Source organism: Lagenorhynchus albirostris, chromosome 13 (genome assembly GCF_949774975.1).
Source record: "Lagenorhynchus albirostris chromosome 13, mLagAlb1.1, whole genome shotgun sequence".
Taxonomy (NCBI): Eukaryota; Metazoa; Chordata; class Mammalia; order Artiodactyla; family Delphinidae; genus Lagenorhynchus; species Lagenorhynchus albirostris.
In genome coordinates, this window is record NC_083107.1 from 51,504,709 (window position 1) to 51,527,723 (window position 23,015).

The window sequence follows — 23,015 nt, forward strand, 5'->3', positions numbered from 1 at the left end:
AGGGAGGGAAAGGGTGCAGAGGACAGTGGTGGTGGTCAGAGAAAGCTGCTCACCAAGGTAAAGTCTGAGCACTGAGGGATACCTAGGGGAAGAGTTTCCAGGCAGACAGAGCCACAGAGGTAAAGACCCTGATGCAGGAGCATGCACGGAGCATTCAGGGGGTGGGAAAGAAGAGGGTGAGCAGGGGTAATGGCAAGAGAGGCAGTCAGTGAGGCAGCCTTGAGGTAGCGACCTCGAGTAAGGACTTTGGCTTCTACTGTGAGAGGGGACCCACCCATCCATCCATCCATTCGTTCGTTCATTGAAAACTTACAGAGCACTCTCATTTGCCAAATGTGAGAATAGAGCAAGGAACAAAATTAAGTCCCTAAGCTATTCTCATGAAGCTTATATTTTAGAGGGAGAAGACCGTGGACTAATAAATATAGAGATAGAATATGTGATCTGGAGAAAAATGGGGGAGGAGATAGGGAGTGGGGAGAGGTCAGGCAAGGCCTCACTGACAAGAGTGATATCTGAGTGAAAGAATGAACAATGTCTACATCAGGAAGACTATCCCAGGCAGAGGGGGCAGTGAAGGGACAAAGGCTCTGAGGCAGAAGATTGGGGAAACCGCACAGAGGCCGAGTGCCTGGAGCACAATGAGTGAGGCAGAGAAGTAGCGGGGCCTGCACGCCAGGGTGAGGGCTTGGGCCTTTCTTTATTCGGAAGATAATAAAGCCACTGGAAGATTCTGAACAGAGCAGGGAGCTGATGGAGCTTCTATTTTTAAAGTCTCACTGGTTGCTGTGTTGAGAACAGGTTAACAGACAGACGGAAGCAGAAAGGTGAGTGAGAGGCTGTTGCGGTAATCCAGGCCAGAGAGGGAGGGGGCCTGAACCAGGCTGCCAGAGGAGGGGAAAGAGAGGAGCGTTTGCATTCTGGGTATATTCTGAACGTAGAAAAATATATTTTGCTGGAGGGTTCACTGAATGGTATGAGAGAAAGTGCAAGGTCAAGTGTGACTTCAAGGTTTTTGACCCGAGTAACTGAGAAGATTAAGCCTAGGGGATAAAATTGGGAATTCTGTTTTGGACATGTTAGTTTTGAGATGCTTACCACCCGGATGGACTTGTTGCATGACCAGTTAGATAACCAAGTCTAGAGTTTAGGGAAGAGGTCCAGGCTGCAGATAGAAATTTGGGAATCTCAGCAGCAGACGGTTCAAACCACAAGACGGATAGAAGCTTACCAAGCTTAAAGGCTGAGTGTGGATATAGAAGGAAAGACATCCAGGAAGCTGACTGCGGATCCCTGGACCCTCAACATTCAGAGATGGGGAGATGGAGGAGAGGCCCACGAGCGGGGAGAAAGCCCAAGAGAGGGCGTTCAAGGAAGCCAAGTGAATGTGTTTCAAGAAGGGACCAACTGTGCCAAATGCTGACAGGTCTAGAAATGGTGTTTTGCAACCACTTTTTTTCCCCTTAAACTACATAATAAACATGAACATCTCAGTAAGTAAATTAGTATAAATTTTTAATAGATGCAGGGTTTTTTTTTTTGCCATTATAAACAATGCAGGAACTTTATGGCTGTCTCTTTAAGCACATCCCATATAATATTCTTAGGATAAACTCCTCCCTATGAAATTGCTTGATCAAAAGTGTACATGACTTTAAGGCTTTTGCATGTTGTCGAGGCTTTTACTCAAAGACCAACAGAACAACAAAGTACCCATTTGCTTACACCTGGAACGGTGGGTATTCTAATTAACGTCTCTTTTGTGTGCCAATTTTATAGATGGAAATTGAACTTACATTTGACTACTAAGGAATATGAACATACTTTTTATCTTCAATGGCAATCTGCATTTTTTGGAGAATCTCCCATTGATGTTCTGAGTCCCTTTTCCTATTGGGGTATGCGTATGTCTTTTTCTGATTAATCCTTATGCAAGGGGTTCATGTCCACTAAGGATATTAACCCATTTTTCTGCCATAAATGTCAAGTTTGTTATATGACTTTTAATCTTATTTCTGGCATTTGATGTCATATTAAATTTTTACGTAGTTAAATCATCAATGCTTTCATTTATGACTTTTACCTTTATGAAATTTAGAAATTCCTTCTCTCCTAAGATGACGGAATTTAATATGTGAAATTCCTTGCTAGTAACTTGTTAGTGAAGCTATTTATCTTTTGCTTTAGGAAAAACTGGTCTCCAAAAAGTTTTCTTGCTTTCTTCTGCCTCCTGATAGTATTTTTAAAAATACCTTATTATATTCCATTTCCACAAAAGTCCTATTAAAGTCATAACATCTAAAAAATAGAATCCAACCATGTTAGGGGCAAATGGAAAAAAAAGTAAGCCTCACTTTGGGGAGAGGAAGATAAGTTAAAAGGTATTTTGTGCATCACAGTTATATTTTTAAAATGATAATATATTCCACCTTGCATAAAAATTCTCTTGTGGAAGAGAATTCAACAACACATTTCTTCTCCACCATGAGTCTTCACTGACGACAGGGCCTGATTAAGCAGCCCCTATTTGTGACGCCTCTTTGTACACATGACTTACTAGGAAAATACTGTTGGCAGTGTAGCACAGGCTTAGTAAAGGCCAGAGTGAGGCCTTTACCGAAGCCCAGCTCTGCCATTTACTACCTGCCGGACCTTACAAGTTACCTGACAAGGCTGTGCCTCTGTTTTCTCCTCCATAAAACAGAGGCACTAGTAGACCAACCTCACTGAGTCGAGGCAAGGATTAAATGATCTAATGCGTATAAAACACTCAGCACAGTGCCTGGCATACAGTAAAGCACAATAAATATTAGCTTCTATTATCACCTTAGCTTCATTTACATTTACGTTTAAATTCTGTAAAGGTTGCATTACCTCTTTTGCTAGTTTCTGTCCTTGTTCCACACATATAGGTTTTTCCTTCATATCATTCAGTCTTGCTAAAGTTTTGGGGTCATCTCGCAGATCAATCTAGTTAAGAAAGGTTAATAATGTCCCATAATATTATCAGTCTTTAAAGATAAAGCATGTAATCCCATTTAACCCCACGTATCAAAAAAGGATTACAAAAGAACCTAATCTTTAAAACCAACTAATAAAGTAATTGCTTTCTTTGACACTACTTTTTCCAAAAATGTGACAGAATTTATTATAACAACGGAGATTCAACATATTATTATCTCATTTGCGAAACCTTAGGGCCATTTGTCTGAGAGCAACACCACAAGGCAGGCCACAGAGGTTATTCTTAAATGGGTAAAATCAAAGCAGACATACCTGAGTTCCTATTAATAAAAAGGGTACATTTGGTGCGTATTCCTTAAGTTCTGGTACCCACTCCTCTTTCACATTTTGAAATGAGGCTGGATTTACCACAGAGAAGCAGATAAGGAAGACATCAGTCATTGGATAAGATAAAGGCCTCAGACGATCATAGTCTTCCTAAGGGAGAAAGAAAAACCTCATTATTTCCATTTCTAGAGTTTACTAACAAATATGTACATTAGATTAGATGGTCAAAGAAGCAAAGTCAGGACTACTCCACAAATGGAATGTACGACATACTACAAAAAAACAACATAATTCCATTTGTCTTTGCTATTCTATTCTAATTGGAAGCTCTGAACACCACTGGGGTAAAATATGACAGTTTCATTAACGTCTACAATGAAACTCTGAGAAAATACATTGTGATGACGAGAGTTGTCACTGGAAGCATTTTTAACTGAAAAGTTTGCACACAGAATTGATTGTAGCTAGATGTTTAAGTATAGTCATTTATAATAATATTATATGAATGTTCACTATGTTATTAAACATATGATCCATATGCTCTCTCATGTATTACTTATTTAATCCTTGTAACAACTATATGACGTAAGAACCATTATCTCTATGTTGCATTTGTCTAAACTGAGGCAACAGAAATTAACTAACTTGTGTAAGGAAGTATATAGCAAGTAAAGGAGATGGGATTCAAACTCCGGCAGTTTTACTTCAGAACCTATGCCTTAACCACTATACATCTTCACTGAGACCTTAAATCTTTGCTTTCCCTGTTTATATAGTTTTCTTAATTTTGTGTGTGTGTGTGTGTGCATATGCATGTTTGTGTAAAAATTTAAAGATAGAAACATACTGAGTAAATTCACGAAATCCCCCTTCCTCTCCAATTTCCATTCCTTTCCTGAAATGTAGATTTTTCGTATGTATCTTTCCAGTTATTTTCTGTGCATGTATATGCCTACAACTGTACATATTTAAACATCTGTACACAGATGAAAACCGTGCAACCCATGTTGTTCTGCACCTTTCAGTATGTCTTGGACATGGTTCCAGACCGGAATACGTTAGACTGCTATATTATTTTTTTTTTAATTGAAGTATAGTTGATTTACAATGTTGTGTTAGTTTCAGGTGTACAGCAAAGTGATTCAATTATATATATATGTATGTGTGTGTACATATATATATATATATATATATGTACACACACATGATATCTATTCTTTTTCAGATTCTTTTCCCTTATAGGTTATTATAAAATATGCCTTCCATATTTAAACTGCTGCTTCACATTTTATAGAAGGGCTGTTTTAGCATCTCTCCATCACAAAAGACAGTGAAGATCCTGTTTCATTTAGATTATTTCCTATGACACAAAATTCTACTTGCTTACATTTTTGTGAGTGAACAGTCAGGATTCCATTTTTGTCAGGGCTAGCCTCTCATCTGGTTTCAAGGAAAGTTTATTTTTGGCCTAAGCCACCACCCCTCTTAAATGACCTGCTTCACTACTAGAAGTGCATGAATGTGGAATTAAAGGCATACTAAAAACATCTTCCACTCAGAGTTTCAGGTAGTATTTCTCTCATGGGACAATTTTCCTTTCATGTCATCTTCTGACATTTTTCTTACTACAATGTTACATTCAAACTCATATTATCTCAAACTCTTGACTTTGGAGCTAACCCTCCTGTTTTTCTGTGATGCTTTTGAAGGGCACACCTGCAGTTTGGAGCCAAGGGCACTGAAAGATTTCTCAAGTGTTGGCTCAGGACAAGATGGGAAATGCCATCCCCAATCTTCTTTAGCATTTATTTTTAAAAGTGGAGGCCTCTAATTGGATTCGAATAAAGCAGTGCTCTGGTGTTAAGAAATGATTAATGAAGAGATCACGCAAAATGGGTATGAAACATGCTGGCACCCCAGTCAGTTACAAAAGGACTATTATCAAAAGTATAACATGTTTTAAAAATCAGTTTGAGTGTTAAATAGTACAATTTGGTGAATTAAGTATACTTCTTGTACTCTACTGCCTATTTCAAACTGCATGTCGAGAAGAATTAAAGGGACAGTATTTGATCTTAGCATTCCACCTGGCAACTACCTAGCAGTTTGTTCCTGAGCAGACTTGCACACGGCACGCTCAGGGAATGGGGGGCTCTTGCTACACATCTCTCCTCATCCATATTTCGAGATCCAGTTTTCACAGATTTAGAAATGAGGATACTATCTCATAGGATTATGAGGAATAAATGAGATATTGCAACTAAAGCACTCAGGAGCGTGCCAAGCACATAAAAGAACTCTTTCAACTCTTTAACATCAATTCTTCATCCCACGGGAAACTGGTTCTCCTATTCTCTTCCAATCCACGCAGGGTCCCATCAGTGGCACATGAGCCCTGGCTCTGCAGCGTTCTCTCTCCAACCACAGGGAAGAAACTCCTTTAGTGAGAAATAAAATTTTCTACTCTGGCATCAAAACACACAAATCAAACTGAGGTCTCTTGAGGACAGTATAATTTTCAGATTAATAAAAGAGGATGATATATTATTACTGTACTAATTAGTCATTTGGGGGATTCAAGAGCCTGAAGACTATTTAAAATGTAATAAAAAAAAGAATTACACATTTTTTAAGAAAATCAAATTAGATTTTTTTAATGAAAATTTTACCTCATCAGGGAAATAGAAAGGGCACTCTTTCTCTGGGAGGGTATTACAAGAAATAAAAAGCAAGTGAATGCAAAGTTCTCTAGAAATGCTTAATATTCAAATATTCATCCAAACATTTTACAGAACATAAGTCTATCGTACAGATTCCTTTCATAACCACAGTGCATACTGATTTTTCTCGAGAGACATGTGGGCACAAAGGAATGGAACTAGACTAATCATTTCTAGATTTGTTAAACTGTAGATTTTTGTTGGAATAGTTAAAATGTGAAGAATTGGGGTTAAAAAAAAAAGAAAGTGTGTTTAGAACTCCTTGGCAAGAAATGTTACTTCTTAAATCTGAACCATCTAAAATGAACTCCTTCTGCCTGTAATCTCCAGCTAAATAATTGGCAGTGATTATCAGAATGAGACCTTTCGGCTTCCATCCAGCCTGAGTAATTAGAAGTCTAATAATAGACAGCAAATTAAAAAAATAAATGATCCCCTGTGCATACTGCACCCTGCATCATACACAATTGTTTATATCTACTGTGCAATATCTTGAGTGAACTTAATGTGAAATTTTAGATTTGGGGATAAATAAATTGAGGCATGCAATTCTTTCCTCCCCAGCTACATATTTAAAATTTGACAACACAAAGAAAGTTAAACGCGGAACTGCCCTTTCTTTTAAAAGAATTCCTCAAAGCCAATTCTCTAGTGTCCTCCTAATTAAGAAATCAATTACATTTTAGTCCAAAAAAATGTTTTTAAAGGTAGATATCTAAACATTTCAGCCTGGTAACCGAAATGTTCTCAGGTGTATTAAAGACAACGGGCTTACATCAAAAACAATGGTGAATTTGGTCAACAGGATTGTTGAACTGCTTAGTAAAAGCTTTAGCTTCTTATCAATTGGCTAAGTACCAGCGGGATCCAGTTTTTTACAATGTATTCTGGTAGCTTAGGGATTAGGCTCTCCATTCTCATCAAGAGTGCCTGATCTGTGAGGATGACAAGCTTCACCCTTCAACAATATCACACGCTGACAATCTGACAAGAGTCCACAGACAATAAGAGACCAACGAAATGTGCTCTGAGAGGAAACAAAACACCTTCAGGTGCAACAGAGAACTATGGCAAATGGCCATCAGTCAGGAGACCCCTTTTTATGCCCAGCTCAGTCAGCAGCCCAGAAGCGTGCCCATTTCTGTACCACCTTTGTTCCCTTGGTGTGGACCTGGGTGCTCCCTCCCACTTTAGTGACCTGTTTAAAATACATATTTTTGTACCACAATGTTCATTGCAGCTCTATTTACAATAGCCAAGACATGGAAGCAACCTAAGTGTCCATCGACAGATGAATGGATAAAGAAGATGTGGCACGTATATACAATGGAATATTACTCAGCAGTAAAAAGAAACAAAATTGAGCTATTTGTATTGAGGTGGATGGACCTAGAGTCTGTCATACAGAGTGAAGTAAGTCAGAAAGAGAAAAACAAACCGTATGCTAACACATATATATGGAATCTAAAAAAAAAAAAAAAAGGTCGTGAAGAACCTAAGGGCAAGACGGGAATAAAGACGCAGAGACGCAGACCTACTAGAGAATGGACTTGAGGAAACGGGGAGGGGGAAGGATAAGCTGGGACAAAGTGAGAGAGTGGTAGTGTATATATGGACATATATACACTACCAAATGTAAAATAGATAGCTAGTGGGAAGCAGTCGCATAGCACAGGGAGATCAGCTCGGTGCTTTGTGACCAGCTAGAAGGGTGGAATAGGGAGGGTGGGAGGGAGGGAGACGCAAGAGGGAAGAGATATGGGGATATATGTATATGTATAACTGATTCACTCTGTTGTAAAGCAGAAACTAACACACCATTGTAAAGCAATTATACTCCAATAAAAATTAAAAAAAATACATGTTTTTAGAATGTGTACACCTATTTAAAATACTTATCCAAAATATGTACTTTAAGCAAAATCACTCAAGTTGGGTGGTATAGGCCTTGCCATGCTTTTTGTGGTATTCTATCACACAACTGGTCACTGAAAATCAATTAGCAAAGATGTTTTGAGATCATACTGCATGGAAGATGTTCTAAGGACACGTACACACAAATAAAAAATATAATCGTCCCCTCGTCCCCTTTGGAGCTTATAGTTTAGTTGGGAATTCAAGACATGTACATAGAAAAAGGCAGTCAGATACAACAATGGGAGAGTGTAAATTGGAGCAGGTGAATATATAAATGCTTAATCAAAGAAACATTAATAAGCACCTACTGAGACAGGTTGGGGCCTGGGAACCTTTGCTACAGTGCTGCAATGCTTGTGCCTGAATAAACCTCTCCTGGAGCAACAAGATACAAAGAAACTATATGAGACTAAAAATAACTGTGTGCATCGCAGTTGGGGCAAATTCTGGACCCAAAAGAGATCAATACAAAGAGACCAAAAAACCCAACTGCCACTTTTGAAGAGCCTGGAGCAAAAACAGAGTGTCAGGAGGAAAAGCAGGGTACTGTGTATGCCCCCTGCACACACCACCACCTAAGCCGCCCCTCCAGCCCAACCCCTGGACACACCCCTACCCTCACCCCATGTAAGGAACAAGCTCGCCCCTGCTCAGCCAGTGAGCAAGCAAGGAAACCTGTTGTTTGTTCTCCCTCCCTCCCCCCTGCTGCAGCAGGGGCCCCAGTAAAGCCTTGCCTGAATCTCTTGTCTGGCCTCTAGTCAATTTCTATTGACTGGGGAAGGCCAAGAACCCTGGTTGGTATCACTGCTATGTGCCCAGAATGTGCATCCATCAGGGAAATGAAGGAAGGCCAAGGTTTAGATCCTTTCTGACTCGTAAAACAATTTAAACATCTGCAAAGCTCTCGTAAGATACCTGTATGTTAAAAATATGGCAACGAACACAAATGAGCAATAATACCCATGGTGTGCCCGTGCACCTCACTAGAACTTTGTAGACCTCAAAGTCACAGCCTAGAACAGAAGAAGAAACTGCGGTGCTGATGAGAGAACATGCTTAAAGTTGGCACTGAGGAGGGAGAATTGATAAGTTGGAAGAGACAAAAACATTTATAACGGTTTCTGCTCATAGGGAGTTCACGGCAAGGGAGACAAATGTATGCAGACATTGTATTACAAGTCAGAATGTGGTGAAAACCAAGGGTAGTAATTAGGGGACTCTAAAAAAAAGACTTTTAGAAGAGGTGGCATTTGGGTTGGGTCTTACAGAACGGAGAGGATTGGAACATATATGACCTACTAGCATGTGGCCTTGGCAAGTCACTTATTTCTTAGATCCTTTGTTTATCAGTCTGTAAAATGGGAGATTATCAACGACAAGTGCTTTGAAGACTATAAGTGCTATAAGAATATATTACGCCTCCGAATAATCCAGGACATTACTTTGATTCAGAAAACAGTCATTATCAAAACTTGTAAGAATTTTTCCTCTGTAACAACCAAGAAAAAGTGGGACCACAACTGAATAATTCTTTAACAGACAAGCCCCAGACTTCTAAAGTCTAAAACAGCTTCTGACTACTTGCAGATATATAAAATGTAAGGCAACTAAGTAAGAATGTCCCTGACAACTGGTGGCTTGTGGTAAATGAAGGAGTAGTAATCTCCATCTGAAACATCTGTTTCTGGTGAGAAGCCTAAAATAGGCATCAGGCATGGCTCTTGAATCACTCTACCCCCAAAAGGTGCTATACTAAAGCCAAGAGGGCACATGGACTGAAGCTAGCTTCTGAAGATGAAGTGTTTTGTCAGAAATCTTATCAATTATCAACATTTCTTCAATAATTCTTGGTAACAGTAGTCTGTGAAACCTCATTTTTTTGTGTTGTCCTTTTGTCACTTTCAAGTTCATTTTGTATTTAACTTTGTGAAATGTCACCTTTCACCCCCTTAAAAATAACTTTTCCAAGGAAGCTGGGTTGAGTTCTTTTGTGGAATATTTTGGTAAGTTTGGTTCAAAATGCATCGATGATGAGTTTATTGAATTTACCTACCACTCTCCTGCTACAGGTGGACTAAAGAAAATTTGGGGAGGAGAATTTTTTTAAGTGCTGGAAATTCCTAAGAGATCATTGTTTTTCAAAAACTTTAAAAATATTTGACTTTTTTTCCTTCCTTTTTTAAAAATCCCTGTTCAGTTGTGAGATGGTATTTACTTATCATGAGCCTGATTAGTTCTTGGTAAAAGAATTCTTGAAACTGAAGATTCAGCTTCTAACTTTAAGCAACTGTCATCTTCATATATTTTGATTAGAATAAGTCAGTCTCCCAGTTAATTTATTAATTATTTAGCAGCTAGTGGACCAGATCTTTGGCTTCTTTTCCATTATTATCTTCCTTTTGGCTGCCTGACTTATTATAACTCCTGTTTAGGTTAGCTGGAGAAAAAAAAAGAGAGAGAGAGAAAGGTTGAAATGTGCGGTAGCAGAAAGACGACCAGCTGGAGAACTGGTTCTGCCATTATCTAACCGTGTCTCGTGAACCTGCACTTCCTCATCTCTAAAAGGAGAGGACTGAACTAGATCGCCACGTCACATGGTTAAAAACGCTCAAACTAACACTTTTTACCCTTGTGAGCAGCCCTAGTAACAGATTTAATGTGGGTGGAGGTTTAAACTACTGCATAAAAATTGAGTTTTAGGATACTGTTTTATCTAAGCTGACCCCCCAAGGCAGAGGATCAACACTCAACTAAATATGGCCCTTCGGCAAGCTTCATTTCCCCATCTGTGAGGGGAGAATAAATATAGCATACACATGTTAAGATAAATGAGAGAGCTGGTCAAGTGTTTTGAGCTCTTCAACAGACAAGCCTGACTTTCCAAAAAAAGACAAACCACAGCTTCAGAGACAGTGCAATTTCTTTTGTGCATGGTGAGATGACTTCCTTCATTGTAAAGGATTTAAGAGCTGCAATTCTACATTGTCTGGAGCTATAATTGCAAGTCTCTTTCACTAAAACAGAGGTCAGCTGGCCTAAGGCATGCAGAAGGAAGGTCAATGTCAGGCCACACTTCTGTGCAGTGTACTCCTTTCCTAACTTTTTGGTACAAATTTCATGTTGATGGAATAGTCATGCATTCTTTCATTTCAACAAATATAAACCCACTAGGTGCTGAACACTGTGTACTCCAGTGAGAAACAGACGTGGACCCTGCCCTCGTGGAATTCACAGTACAACAGAGGAGAGGCAAGTGCCTCCCCACTGGGGCAGGACTACTCTAGGTCCAGGGGACACTGTGGAAGTGCGGGAGGTATTTTTGATCGTCAACATGAATGGGGGAACTCTACCAGCATTTAGGGGTGTGAGCCAGGGTGCTACCTGACCTGTGTAGTGAAAAACAGTCCTGGGTCCTGCATGATTGATGAGTGTACCTCTAGGCACTGAATGACTATGAAAAAACTTTTAATAATGACCTGAATCTAGGATCTATCTCTGTTGCATATTAGTAGAAAGGTAGATTTACTTGATGTTGTTCAAACATTACAGGAGTTGCTTACCAATGCAGAAAATTGCACACCACTGGCAATGTTGCTCTTAGTACCCTAATTGTCACTAAAACACAAACCCGTTAGTCAACTTTTAGAGCTATTGCATTCATGGTTGTTCACCTGACTACTTCATTATGATTTCTGAGTACTCAGCCCTGGGAACTTAGGAATTTAATACTGAAATAAATTTTTTTTTTTTTTTTTTTTGCGGTATGCGGGCCTCTCACTGTTGTGGCCTCTCCCATTGTGGAACACAGGCTCCGGACGCGCAGGCTCAGCAGCCATGGCTCACGGGCCCAGCCGCTCCGCGGCACGTGGGATCTTCCCGGACCGGGGCGCGAACCCGTGTCCCCTGCTTTGGCAGGCGGACTCTCAACCACTGCGCCACCAGGGAAGCCCTGAAATAAATATGTTGATTATGAATTACTTTCCTTTTATTTTTCCTTCCTATTACTGCCAGGATGTTATACTGATTTAAAATTATATATACAGAAAGGTTATATTAGCTATAGACTTCATTTGAAGATAAGTATGGGAGAAACATAAAAATTGTTATCAAAGGGGGGATGGATCTAATATACTAGAGGCACTGAGTCAGGTATTTAACAAATTGGGACAAAAATGATTATAAATGCGAACTGGGATAGGTGCTGTGAAGGAAAACAGCCAGGAGACAGAGAATAACCAGGACGAGCAGCTTCAGTCTGGGTGGTCTGGAAAGACCTCTCGGAGGGAGCAACGTCTACCTAAGATGTGAGGGATGCTTTGAGAAGCCAGATATAGGACACTAGGGGCAAAAGGCCCAAGGCAGAAAAGCCCTGACAGATGCCTCCAGGGAGCCTTCTGGAATAATCCAGGGTTCAGCTTGTGCAGCTGGATGGATAATGTCTTTTACAGGGATGAGGAAGACTGAAGGTGGAGAAACACATTAGGGAGAAAACTCAAGAGGCCAATTTTGGGCATGTTAAGCTCAAGATGTTGACAGTGGGAAACGAGTATCTGGAAGAGCTCTCTGCCTCTGAGTTCCAGACCCAGCTCTAGATGCCTCCTTTTGGCAGAACCAGAATTATCTCAGATTCAACATTTCTAAACTAAAGTCATTTCTTCCCCCTCAAATCTGCAAGTCCTGTTGAGTTTACCATCTCACGAAAGGACATCACCACTCCATCAGGATCAAACCATAACCCTGGGGGTCCTCAGTATCAACCCCAAACACAAAGTCGGTCAACCACTTGCCCAGCCAGTCTGTTCTTCCCTCTCCACACTCCTCACCTGGACAGCTCCTACTCATCTTTCAAGATTTGGTCTAAAAATCTCTTGGTCCAACAAACCTTCTCCAAACCCCCAATTCAGATCAAGGTCCCTCTCTCTGTAACACCTTCTCCTGTCATCCCGTTTCTTACATTGTAATACAACTACCTCTTTTCTTATCTGTATCCTCCACAGGACTCCGTGAGGGCAGAGGACTACTCTTCGAAGTCTGGTTTATAGTAGCTGCTTATTAAATTCTTGCTGAATGAATGAGGGTAGCGTGTGGGAGATGAAGTCAGAAGAACAAACTGCAGCCAGATCACGATGGCCTGCACCTCCTTTATCGGCTGCAGAGCTGGAGATGACGGATAGAGCCTCTGAATCCTCCACTAACAGGTGAATTTCTCAGGTTGCCTGAGATTTTCTCAGGTTACCGCTTTCAGCCAAGATTCCAACTGCCTCCTAAGATCAGGGCCCTTTCTCTGTCCAACCCACCTTCCTGAATAATAAGGTGAGCTCTAAGGCGCAGAGCCTCAGACGGAGCAATTCTTCCAGCATTTTAGTTCCTGCTACTGTTTTTCACCACCACGTTTTTTCCATTGTCTTGACATTTGTTTTATCTAGGATGGAGGATATCATTGACTGTCTACCCGGCATCCTTCTCCTACTTGTTCTTTCTTTCCAAAACTGATTTAGGTCAAGACCCACCACTCCTCTATTCAGACACATGCCCCTGGGAACCCTGACCCCATATCTAGCTTAAAGAATTCCTGGTTGGATTTAAGCCAATCATGGAGTTTCATTCCCTACCCCCCCGGCCAAGGTCACTGGTTCCTAGGTGCGCACATGATCCAAGTAGTCCAATCAGAATGAAGTGGTCCCTGGATTATCCAAGGGGCTCACTCTCTGCCCCCGGCCAAAGCACAGGCATACCTCATTTTATTGCGCTTCAGTTCATTGCACTTTGCAGATTGCATTTTTTACAAATTGAAGGTATGTCGCAACCCTGCAGCGAGCAAGTCTATCAGTGCCATTTTTCCAACAGCATTTGCTCACCTCATGTCTATGTGTCACACTTTGGTAGTTCTCGCAATATTTCAGGCCTTTTTAAAAAATCATTATTATATTTGTTATGGTGATCTATGATCAGTGATCTTTTTTTTTAAAGTTTTTTTTTTGATGTGGACCATTTTTAAAGTCTTTATTGAATTTGTTACAATATTGTTTCTGTTTTCTGTTTCGGTTTTTTGGCTGTGAGGCATGTGGGATCCTAGCTCCCCCACCAGGGATTGAACCCACACCCGCTGCATTGGAAGGTGAAGTCTTAACCACTGGACTGCCAGGGAAGTCCCTGATCAGTGATCTTTGACGTTACTACTATGAACTCACTGAAGGCTCAGGTGATGGTTAGCATTTTTAAGCAATAGTTTTTAATTAAGGTATGCACTTTTTCTTTAGACATGATGCTTTTGCACACTTAATAGACTACTCTATAAACATAACTTTCACATGCACTAGGAAAGCAAAAAATTCATATGCTCACTTTATTGCGATATTCACTTTATTGCATGGTCTGAACTTGCAGTACCTCTGAGGTGTGCCTGATATTGGTTCCTGGGTGAGCACAAGATCTAAGTAGTGGAATCAGCATGAAGTAGTCCCTAGATGACTGAAGGCAGCTCTTTCCTCACCCCTTCTTCTCCTTCTGCTGCTCCTCCTCTCTGTCTCCCTCTCTCTCCCTCCACCCCTCACTCAGTAGGGAAGGATTTGCTACTCACTGGCCCCATCTCTGCAGCTCATAGAGACTATTCAGGGAGCCCCACTACATTGGCTGGTGCTGTGGTCCCTGTATCACAGGGGAGTGGATGCTGCCCAGGGCCAGCTATTTGGAGGCAGGCATATATAAGTACCAGGCCTGACACTTCCAGGGGAACAGCCCTCTTACCCTTTTTTTTTTTTTCTTTTGCGGTACGCGGGCCTCTCACTGTTGTGGCCTCTCCCGTTGCGGAGCACAGGCTCCGGACGCGCAGGCTCAGCGGCCATGGCTCACGGGCCCAGCTGCTCCGTGGCATGTGGGATCTTCCCGGACCGGGGCATGAACCCGTGTCCCCTGCATCGGCAGGCGGACTCTCAACCGCTGCGCCACCAGGGAAGCCCCCTCTTACTTTTTTAATGCTTGAGCTACAGAGGACTGTTGGGCACTGTGGATTCAGGTCACCTGGGCTGCCCATGTGGCGAGGGCACCAACATAGAACTAGGAGTTACAGATGGGCCAAATGCAGAGGAAGCACCATTTTCCTCCACTGTGGACTAACACCTACCTTCTTCGCCTCTGAGGCTGAGGAAGAGGCTTACGATGACTGATAGGTGCAGGCAGATAGATAGAACAGGCAGTCAAGCGGCGAGAGAAGCCTCAGGAACTACCCTCTGATTAAGCCTGAAATGCTGGTTTTCTCCATGCCCACCCGAGACAGCCATACTGCATGGAGGAGTTTACCATGACTAGCAAACCCATTTGGAATCTGAGGTCTTAGACCACACTCCTTGGCCAAAGACATGGGACAGGCAGACGAGGGAGGGAGGCTTCTGGGCAGGTAGGCAAAATCAGGATGACCTAATGCGGTTCACAAATACATTTTCACAGAACAGACCCTTTAGAAAGTATACACAATTTCTGTTGGGGTGATGAAAATGTTCTGGAACTCGACAGAGGTGGAGGTTATGCAACATTGTGAAGGTACTAAATGCTACTGAATTGTACACTTAAAAATGATTAATTTTATGTTGTGTGAATTTCACCTTAAGGAAAATACACATAGGTCCACAAGTATGCAAAGTTGGGTCCTCATGGGCCTACACACATGAGTGTGCACACACACACACACACACACAGATTTCTTTGAAATTCAGAGAGATGCCTGCACGTGGCAGAAATACCCTTTCCCTGCAGGAGTCCCTGGCAGAAATACCCAAGCCATCCACTCCTCAGGACCTGCATTCATCACCGTGACACGCTTCCACGTTGTGGAGCACAGCTTACCCTCCTTCAGGCATGTCTCATAACCCCTACTCTGCCTCTTCTGCATCACCCACTTCATCTTCTCCCCTCCAGCTCTGGCCTTCTTGTGCTACAGGAGGCTCCCAGCAGAGCTCTTTTCCAGGCTTATTAACGAGTCACCGCATTGTGTTACTCTAGCCTTATTTTGCTTCACAGCACAGAGCGCCTTGCTCCTGCTTTCACACTAGCCCTACTATCCCACCAAACCCTCACCATCAGCCTATGAGATAGGGCAGCTCCCACTTTACTGATGAGGAAACTGAGGCTCAGAGAAACTCGTCCAACTTGTCCAAAGTTACAGGACAGCTGGGCAGAAATGAGGCAGGAAGGCAGTTCTCCAATCAACTAGTTTAGGACCCTCCTGGCCCCTTTGTTCTAAGCAAGCAGTAGGTCACAGGTTTTAGACACAGACCTTTTAAATCTTTGAATCATAGTTTTACTGGCTATGTGGCTCCAGGCAAGTCACTTACCGTTTCCATTTCCTTCATCCATAAAATGGACTAAACTGTTGGAAGACTAAATGAGCTAGCGTGGAGCCTGTGTGGGCTGCGAGTTTATCACCACGCCCAGTAGTATTCCTTAGTTCTTCAGTTTTGGCAGATTTGGCAGAGAGAAATAAATCGGTGGAAAAGGAGGATTGAGGGTAAAAGCGACTTTGTGAAGAACACACTGAGAAATGTGGCTGCTTGCTAAGTGCATATGTTTACATGGCAGGCAAGAACTGAAGTCAGGAATTTTATTAAAACAACTGAAGATAGCTAAACTAATATACCCCAAATGTATTTTTTTAAAACAACGGTAAACGAGACCTGAGAACTGAAAAAGAATCATGATGCACGTGGACTCTGATGGCCACCCAGCCCTTGCCGCCAGGCCCTCTCTGCCCTGTGCTGCAAACAGCACGGGCAGTTTTCAGCTGCTGCCTGTAAAAGGTTCACTGGACCCACGTTTGTACGAGCATCCTCGTGCTCCCAGAAGCTCAGCCAATCCAGGAGCTGGACTTCCCACCACAGAGAAGCTGGCTAGGAAGATGTGACATCGACCAAAACAAACTGAGAGCCCGTGAAACAAAATCAAAAGGAAGCAACACTATGGGCAGACAAGGAAACAACAAAGCTTTGCAAGAAAAACCCCGGTCGTTCCAGGGGTTTCAAATGTCCATTCTCTTCTGCGTATCCTCATAAAACCCTTGGAGGCAGTGTTGGGACAGCAGCTGTCATCCCCGCCTCTGGGGTGGAGGGCAGCAGCTGAGGCCAGGGTGCAGTCGGTGAAGTGCAGGCGAAACTGTGGCTGCAGCAGTTGGGCGGGTCAGGGTGGAGGTGGAGGCAGTTTTCAACCATAGCAGGTGTGGGCCGTAGAGCCCGGTCAAGCTGCACGGGAACCTGCGAGGTTCCAGCTCTCAGCCCAGCCCGGTGTAACCCACTAAGCTGAGTCCTTTCCGAGCCCACACATCAACCCCTTTAGGGAGTCTGCTGCTTCCTGGAAAATCAAACAGCACACATCTCCCTTCAGAGAGCCACTAGCTTGGTTAAGCAACCTAGTAAGACCCTGGCAGCAGGGCAAGTCACTAATTGAACGACTTACAGATCAGGAGCCTGCGGGCCTGGCCTGAGGTCCAGTGCTGCTCTCATGGGCTGCGCGTGTAACTCATACTAGTAACTTTAGTGTGCCTGTTTTCTCATCCATTAAAACAAAGGCAGCGGGAGGGGTGGATAATATCACCTACCTCAGAGGTTGTTGTTATGATTAAATGGGACAAACAGGTCCAGAAGCCTCTGATGTAGGCACGAGATTAATGACAAGAGACACATACGCTAAGTGCCACAGGAGTTCACAGGAGTGAGTATGTCTACCACCTGAGGACTAGAAAAGGCTGCATGGAATACCTGTTCTACCCATGTCCTGTCCCCACCCCAAACCCACACACTCATGCCACCTCCTCACCTAGGAAAACAGTCCCGACCCTCCCCCACCCCCATCCCCAGAGCTGGAAGTGCCCCTTCCTGCCTCCCAATGTCAGTATCTGGAGGTGTAGTTAATAAATATAGGGGAACTATAGTAGGACACCCTAATAATTTGACATATGGCTACATGTTGAGAATTAAATTCATGAAAATGAAACCATAATCGTCATTAGTCATCTGCGATATGGGTCATTACTAAGAGATGACCGAGATTCTTGAAAACACCCGAATCTAATCAAGGTGATTAAAATGTAACTAAAGGAAGCTGTAACCTAATAGAGTATGTTTTGGCCTGTCTGAAAAATGTTGACTTAAAAGTTATTGTCTATAGAGACTCTAAATAGAGTCTAGCAAAGGAGAAATTGCCTAATTAGAGTATTTGTGTCCATTTAGCTTTGCCCAACGGTAAGACGCTAAACGTGGGGGACAAACAGATGCTGAACACTAGAAAGCCGAGCTCCCGTGTGGGAGGGGCAGTTGACCATGTGGTTCCAGGATCCAGATGAAATTCACATCTCCTCTAAAACCTTTTGCTCCAAAGCCTGAATCCCAAGAAAGCTTCTAATGAATTCATTTTCCTGGGTACCTTATGCTAAGGAAAGGTACACTGGATAACAGGCACTGAAAAGGTATCTATCACTATAGCTTTGATCTTCATATTTATGTTTTCTAACTATTAAAACAAATTGGAGAAGAATTCAGTTAAATGCTAGCCAGTTGAACACATGAATCTATCTTTGATCTTTCCAAAATCCTCTGACATGTACAGTAATTTTAAAAAAAGGCATAAAGCCACAGGAAAAGCAAACAGGGAAGGAGACAACAGCCACACAATTTTAGAAGCTAGAAAACCAAAGAACAAGTAGGAACTGATTTAGCAGACCCTGGGAGCCAGATCCTGGGCCAGCAATGAGGAGAAGTTAAGAAGCACCCGGTTCCGTACAACAGAACCCCCTAAAAGTGTGGGAGCTGGAGCACTGTGTTCTGAAAGTGGGTTGAAGGTGGAGCCACAAACAAGAGGGCAGACTGACAGTCTGCTTATGAAGCAGTTAAACCCCAGATCTGTTCTCTATCATGATACTCTCCCCAGCCCTGATGAAAGGCAGAGGAGATTTATTCCCCGGAAAGGGAAGAACAGAGGGTTCCCTGGGTGGGAGGACACAGGGCCCAGTTGAACATACTGAACACACAAGGCCAGGGTACACTGAAAATTGAGATACTTACCCTGCGTCCTCCCCTCACCTCCCAGAACAGTGGCAGCCCAGCAGGAACCACTCAGGCAGTAGAGTGGAAGGTTCTTTTCTGGGGAATATGAACAGTGCAAGAGGAAGGACCAGGTTCCCCAATGAAAAGACCCAGATGAATCACCCTACAGTAGTGGTTCTCAAATGGGGGTAGAAGGAGCACAGGCTGACGCTGCCCCAAGGGAACATCTGGCAATGTCTGGGACATTCCTGATCATCATGATTGGGGTAGGGAAGACAATACGGATGCTACTCAACATCCTACAGTTCACAGGACAGCATTCACAACAAACTGTCCAGCCCGAAATATCAATAGTGCTGAGGCTGAGAAACCCAGACGTTCAGTAAGGGCCAGAGTCATCCAGCCCCATGTATACACAGAGTTTCCCATTCTCCAATGCCACTCTCGTAAATATGAGTAGACACCTGAGGAACTGCCACAAAAAGCAGAGATCAAAACGACAGACTACGCAGGGAGACAAAAATTTCAAAAAGCTATCATTAATACCCTCAGAGAAATTAGAGAAGATATTCAAACCAAAAGCAAGCCAAACCAAACTTAGAAGATGATAAAGAAAAAAAAAAAAGGAACATCCAAAGAACAGGAAAAGGTTCTTGAAAATTAAAAATAGAATCACATTAAAAAAAAAATAGAAGGGGCAGATGATAAAATTGAGGAGCTCTCCCAAAAATAGAGCAAAAAGACACAGAGAAGGCACAATTAGAGGACCACCCCCAAAACCTCTAATATCTAAATACTGGAAGTTCTAGTGAAACAGAAGAGATTAATTGGAAGTGAAGAAATCAAAGAAATAAACCAAGAAAATTTCTCAGAACTGAAGGACACGAGGCCCTAGGATGAAATAGACCACAATAGCCAGCTACACCCTACCCTGAAGACCATGAGTGTGAAATTCCAGACAGGAAAAACAGGTTCCTAAAAAAGAATCCAGAGTAAGATTGGCATCAGACTTTTTAACAGCATAAATTGAAGCTGGAAGATGATGGAACAATGCCTTCAAAGCTCTGAAGCAAAAATGATTTCCAATCTATTTTCAAAATGTCAAGCAGGTATGAAGGAAATAAAAAACATTTTCAAACATACCAGGTATCAAAAAAATTGCCTACAATGCAGCTTTTCTCAGGAAACTAATAAAATATATACTCTACCAAAATGAGGAAATAAACTATGAAGACATGAAAAATAAAAATTGGCATCTAATACAAGACATAGAGCCAAAGGGAATCCCAGTAATGATGAAGGAAAATCCTAGGATGACAGCTGTGCAGTAGGCTCGAGGCAACTAGCCCAAACTGAAGCAGATCAGTAGGCTCATGACGAATGTCTCCAAGAAGAAACTGATAGAATACTTGATATGCCGGAATGTATGGAAAGGTGAGTTTAGAATGAAATAGACAGGTGGTGAAAACTAAGCAAGGGAAGAAGATAATTAGTAACTCCAGGGAAACAAAAAGCGGCACAAAGAGGGAAAAGTAATTATAGTACACTACATGGTTCAGCTATGCTAACACAGTGATAAAAATATAACCACTGATCGATAATCAAATGGAAATTACAATATAGCTACTGGGGATAGGTAGATGGGAAGTGGAAGACATATTCAAAAGACAGCTAAAGACTCATCATTCATGGTGTGAAGGCAACAGAGGATTTCTTTTGCCAACATAAACAGCTAAGAACTGAAAGCGGTTGCCTTGGGGGAGTGGAAAAGGACTTCTCTGTAGGGAAGTGGAGAGGGATCTTTTGTTTCTCCATAACAGGATCTTATAGGACTGTTGACTCTTTAAACCATCTGCATATATAACTTCAATAAAGTGACTTTTTTTTAAATTGGAGAAAAACAGAATAAAGTATAAAGAAGTAAATTTCTACAAGTATTCAATATCACTACCTAGAGCCAACTGCTTTAACATTTTGACAATTTTATACCAATCTTTTTCTTACACATTATACATATGCAGATTTTTCAAAGTTGTAATAATGCCATATATAGTTTTGATTCCTGTGTTTTCACACTTAACACACCACTAGCCTTTTCATATATCTTTAAATATTTTTTGAAAGCAGTTCTTAATGGCTGTGATCATTCTTACATATCATGCTATCATTTAACAAATCCCTTTTTACTATGCATTGTGTTTATAATTTATCACTATTATAAATATGGCTGTGAAGAATATCATTTTATGTAAATCTTTGTGTACACTGAATGTCTCCTTGGCATAAATTCATAGAAATGGATCACTGAAAATTTAAGTGTCTTTGCCAAATTAACCTCCAAATGGATCCTGTCAGTTTTTACTGAACGGTACATACAGCATCCACTTCCCTGACTCCTGAATATCAATTTTTCCCATGTTGTTCAATTTGATACGTGAAAAAAAGAAGTTTTTATTTGCATATTGTGTGTTCAACTGGCTGTCTGCTTTTCTTCCTTGTGAGCTACTGGTTTATGGCTTGAGTCCATTTTTCCACCAAGGCCACAGGATAAATAATCCTTCCACAACCTTGTTTATATCCAGATCTCTATGAGTTAACACAGATCAGACCGGTGGACCTGATGATATGTGAGCGCCTCAACAAAATCAAGTCTCTGAGTCTTGATGGCCCCACTGAGGCCCTGGCTCTCTGGGAGGCTCCAGGCAAGCAGCCTAGCAGTCAGGCACCCTTATGACACTCCTCACACTTTACCTTTTCTTGGTACGTCCCATATTCTGTTTGCATTTTGGTTACCTGTATACATCTTCTCTTCCCCATGGACTCTAAGCTCCTACAGCGAAAGAACCCTATCTGATGGATCTCCGTGTTCCTCACCTCACCTGTATTTAACAGATACTCACATATCTGATGAATAAAGACATAAGGGTGCAGATGGGGGTGGGGAGGATTATGAACAGAGGCAACAGGAGAACTGGAACACTGAAAGCGTAGAGGGACTAGCCCTAGCCCTACCAGAGCTGGGGTGAAGACAGCACCAGAAGTACATGACCAGTGGTTTCCAGGGTTCAGGCAGAATGTCCATGTAATGAAGACTGACGAAAAGGAATAAAAAGGACAGACAAGGATTATTCAGCCACAAAAAAGAAATGAAGTACTGGTATATTCCACAACATGGATGAACCTTGAAAACATGATGCTAAGTGAAAGAAACCAGACACAAAGGTCACATATTGTATGATTCCATTTATATGAAATGTCCAGAATGGGCAAATCCACAGGGTCAAAAAGTAGATTAGTGGGCTTCCCTGGTGGCGCAGTGGTTGAGAGTCCACCTGCCGATGCGTGGGACATGGGTGCGTGCCCCGGTCCGGGAGGATCCCACATGCCGTGGAGCGGCTGGGCCTGTGAGCCATGGCCACTGAGCCTGCGCGTCCGGAGCCTGTGCTCCGCAACGGGAGAGGCCACAGCAGTGAGAGGCCCGCGTACCGCAAAAAAAAAAAAAAGAGTCGATTAGTGGTTGCTAAGAGCTGGGGGAAGGGGAGAATGGAGAGTCACTGATTATAGGTACAGGGTTTCTTTGGGGGTGATGAGAATGTTCTGGAATTAAACAGTGGTGATGTTCGCACAACTTTGTGAATATATAAAACCCACTGAATATGAATAATATCTCCACTTTTAAAAAGGAAAGAGGAGTAAACAAGCAGTCTGGCTCACGAGGAACTTCTGAGGAATTGCTTTGTTTGTAACACCAGCTTGCCTAGACTCTGATGCTTCCACACTGCCTGGCCCAGCAGCAGGATGTCAGGGCTCCCCCTGCTTGTAACAGAGGGACACATGACACAAAACACACTGAAGGAATCCTACAGATCCAAACTTGGAGAACAGCACACATCCTGGCCAATATTTTATCCAAAAAGACCTGGCAGCCTTTCTGCTAATGGACTCCCTGAGTTAAGAAATGAGTTCTACTGTGCCTCAGCAGGCAACGCATTACACCGACCACCTATAACCGGATTTTAAAAACCTTCAATAATGTCAAGACAGAATAGAATTCCCT

At 42.2% G+C, this 23,015-nt stretch overlaps 1 protein-coding gene across 3 annotated transcripts in view; it reads right to left on the reverse strand.

Moving 5' to 3' along the window:
- RHOQ (ras homolog family member Q) overlaps window positions 1-23,015 on the reverse strand; it is a 38,550-nt gene that overhangs the window by 3,591 nt on the left and 11,944 nt on the right. For all 3 annotated transcript variants that reach the window (XM_060169916.1, XM_060169915.1, XM_060169914.1), the window contains exons 3-4: window positions 3,277-3,441; window positions 2,875-2,970 (exon numbers count right to left, since the gene is read on the reverse strand). In XM_060169916.1, the coding sequence (XP_060025899.1) occupies window positions 2,875-2,970; window positions 3,277-3,441 (261 nt within the window). The remainder of the gene's footprint in view (window positions 1-2,874; window positions 2,971-3,276; window positions 3,442-23,015) is intronic.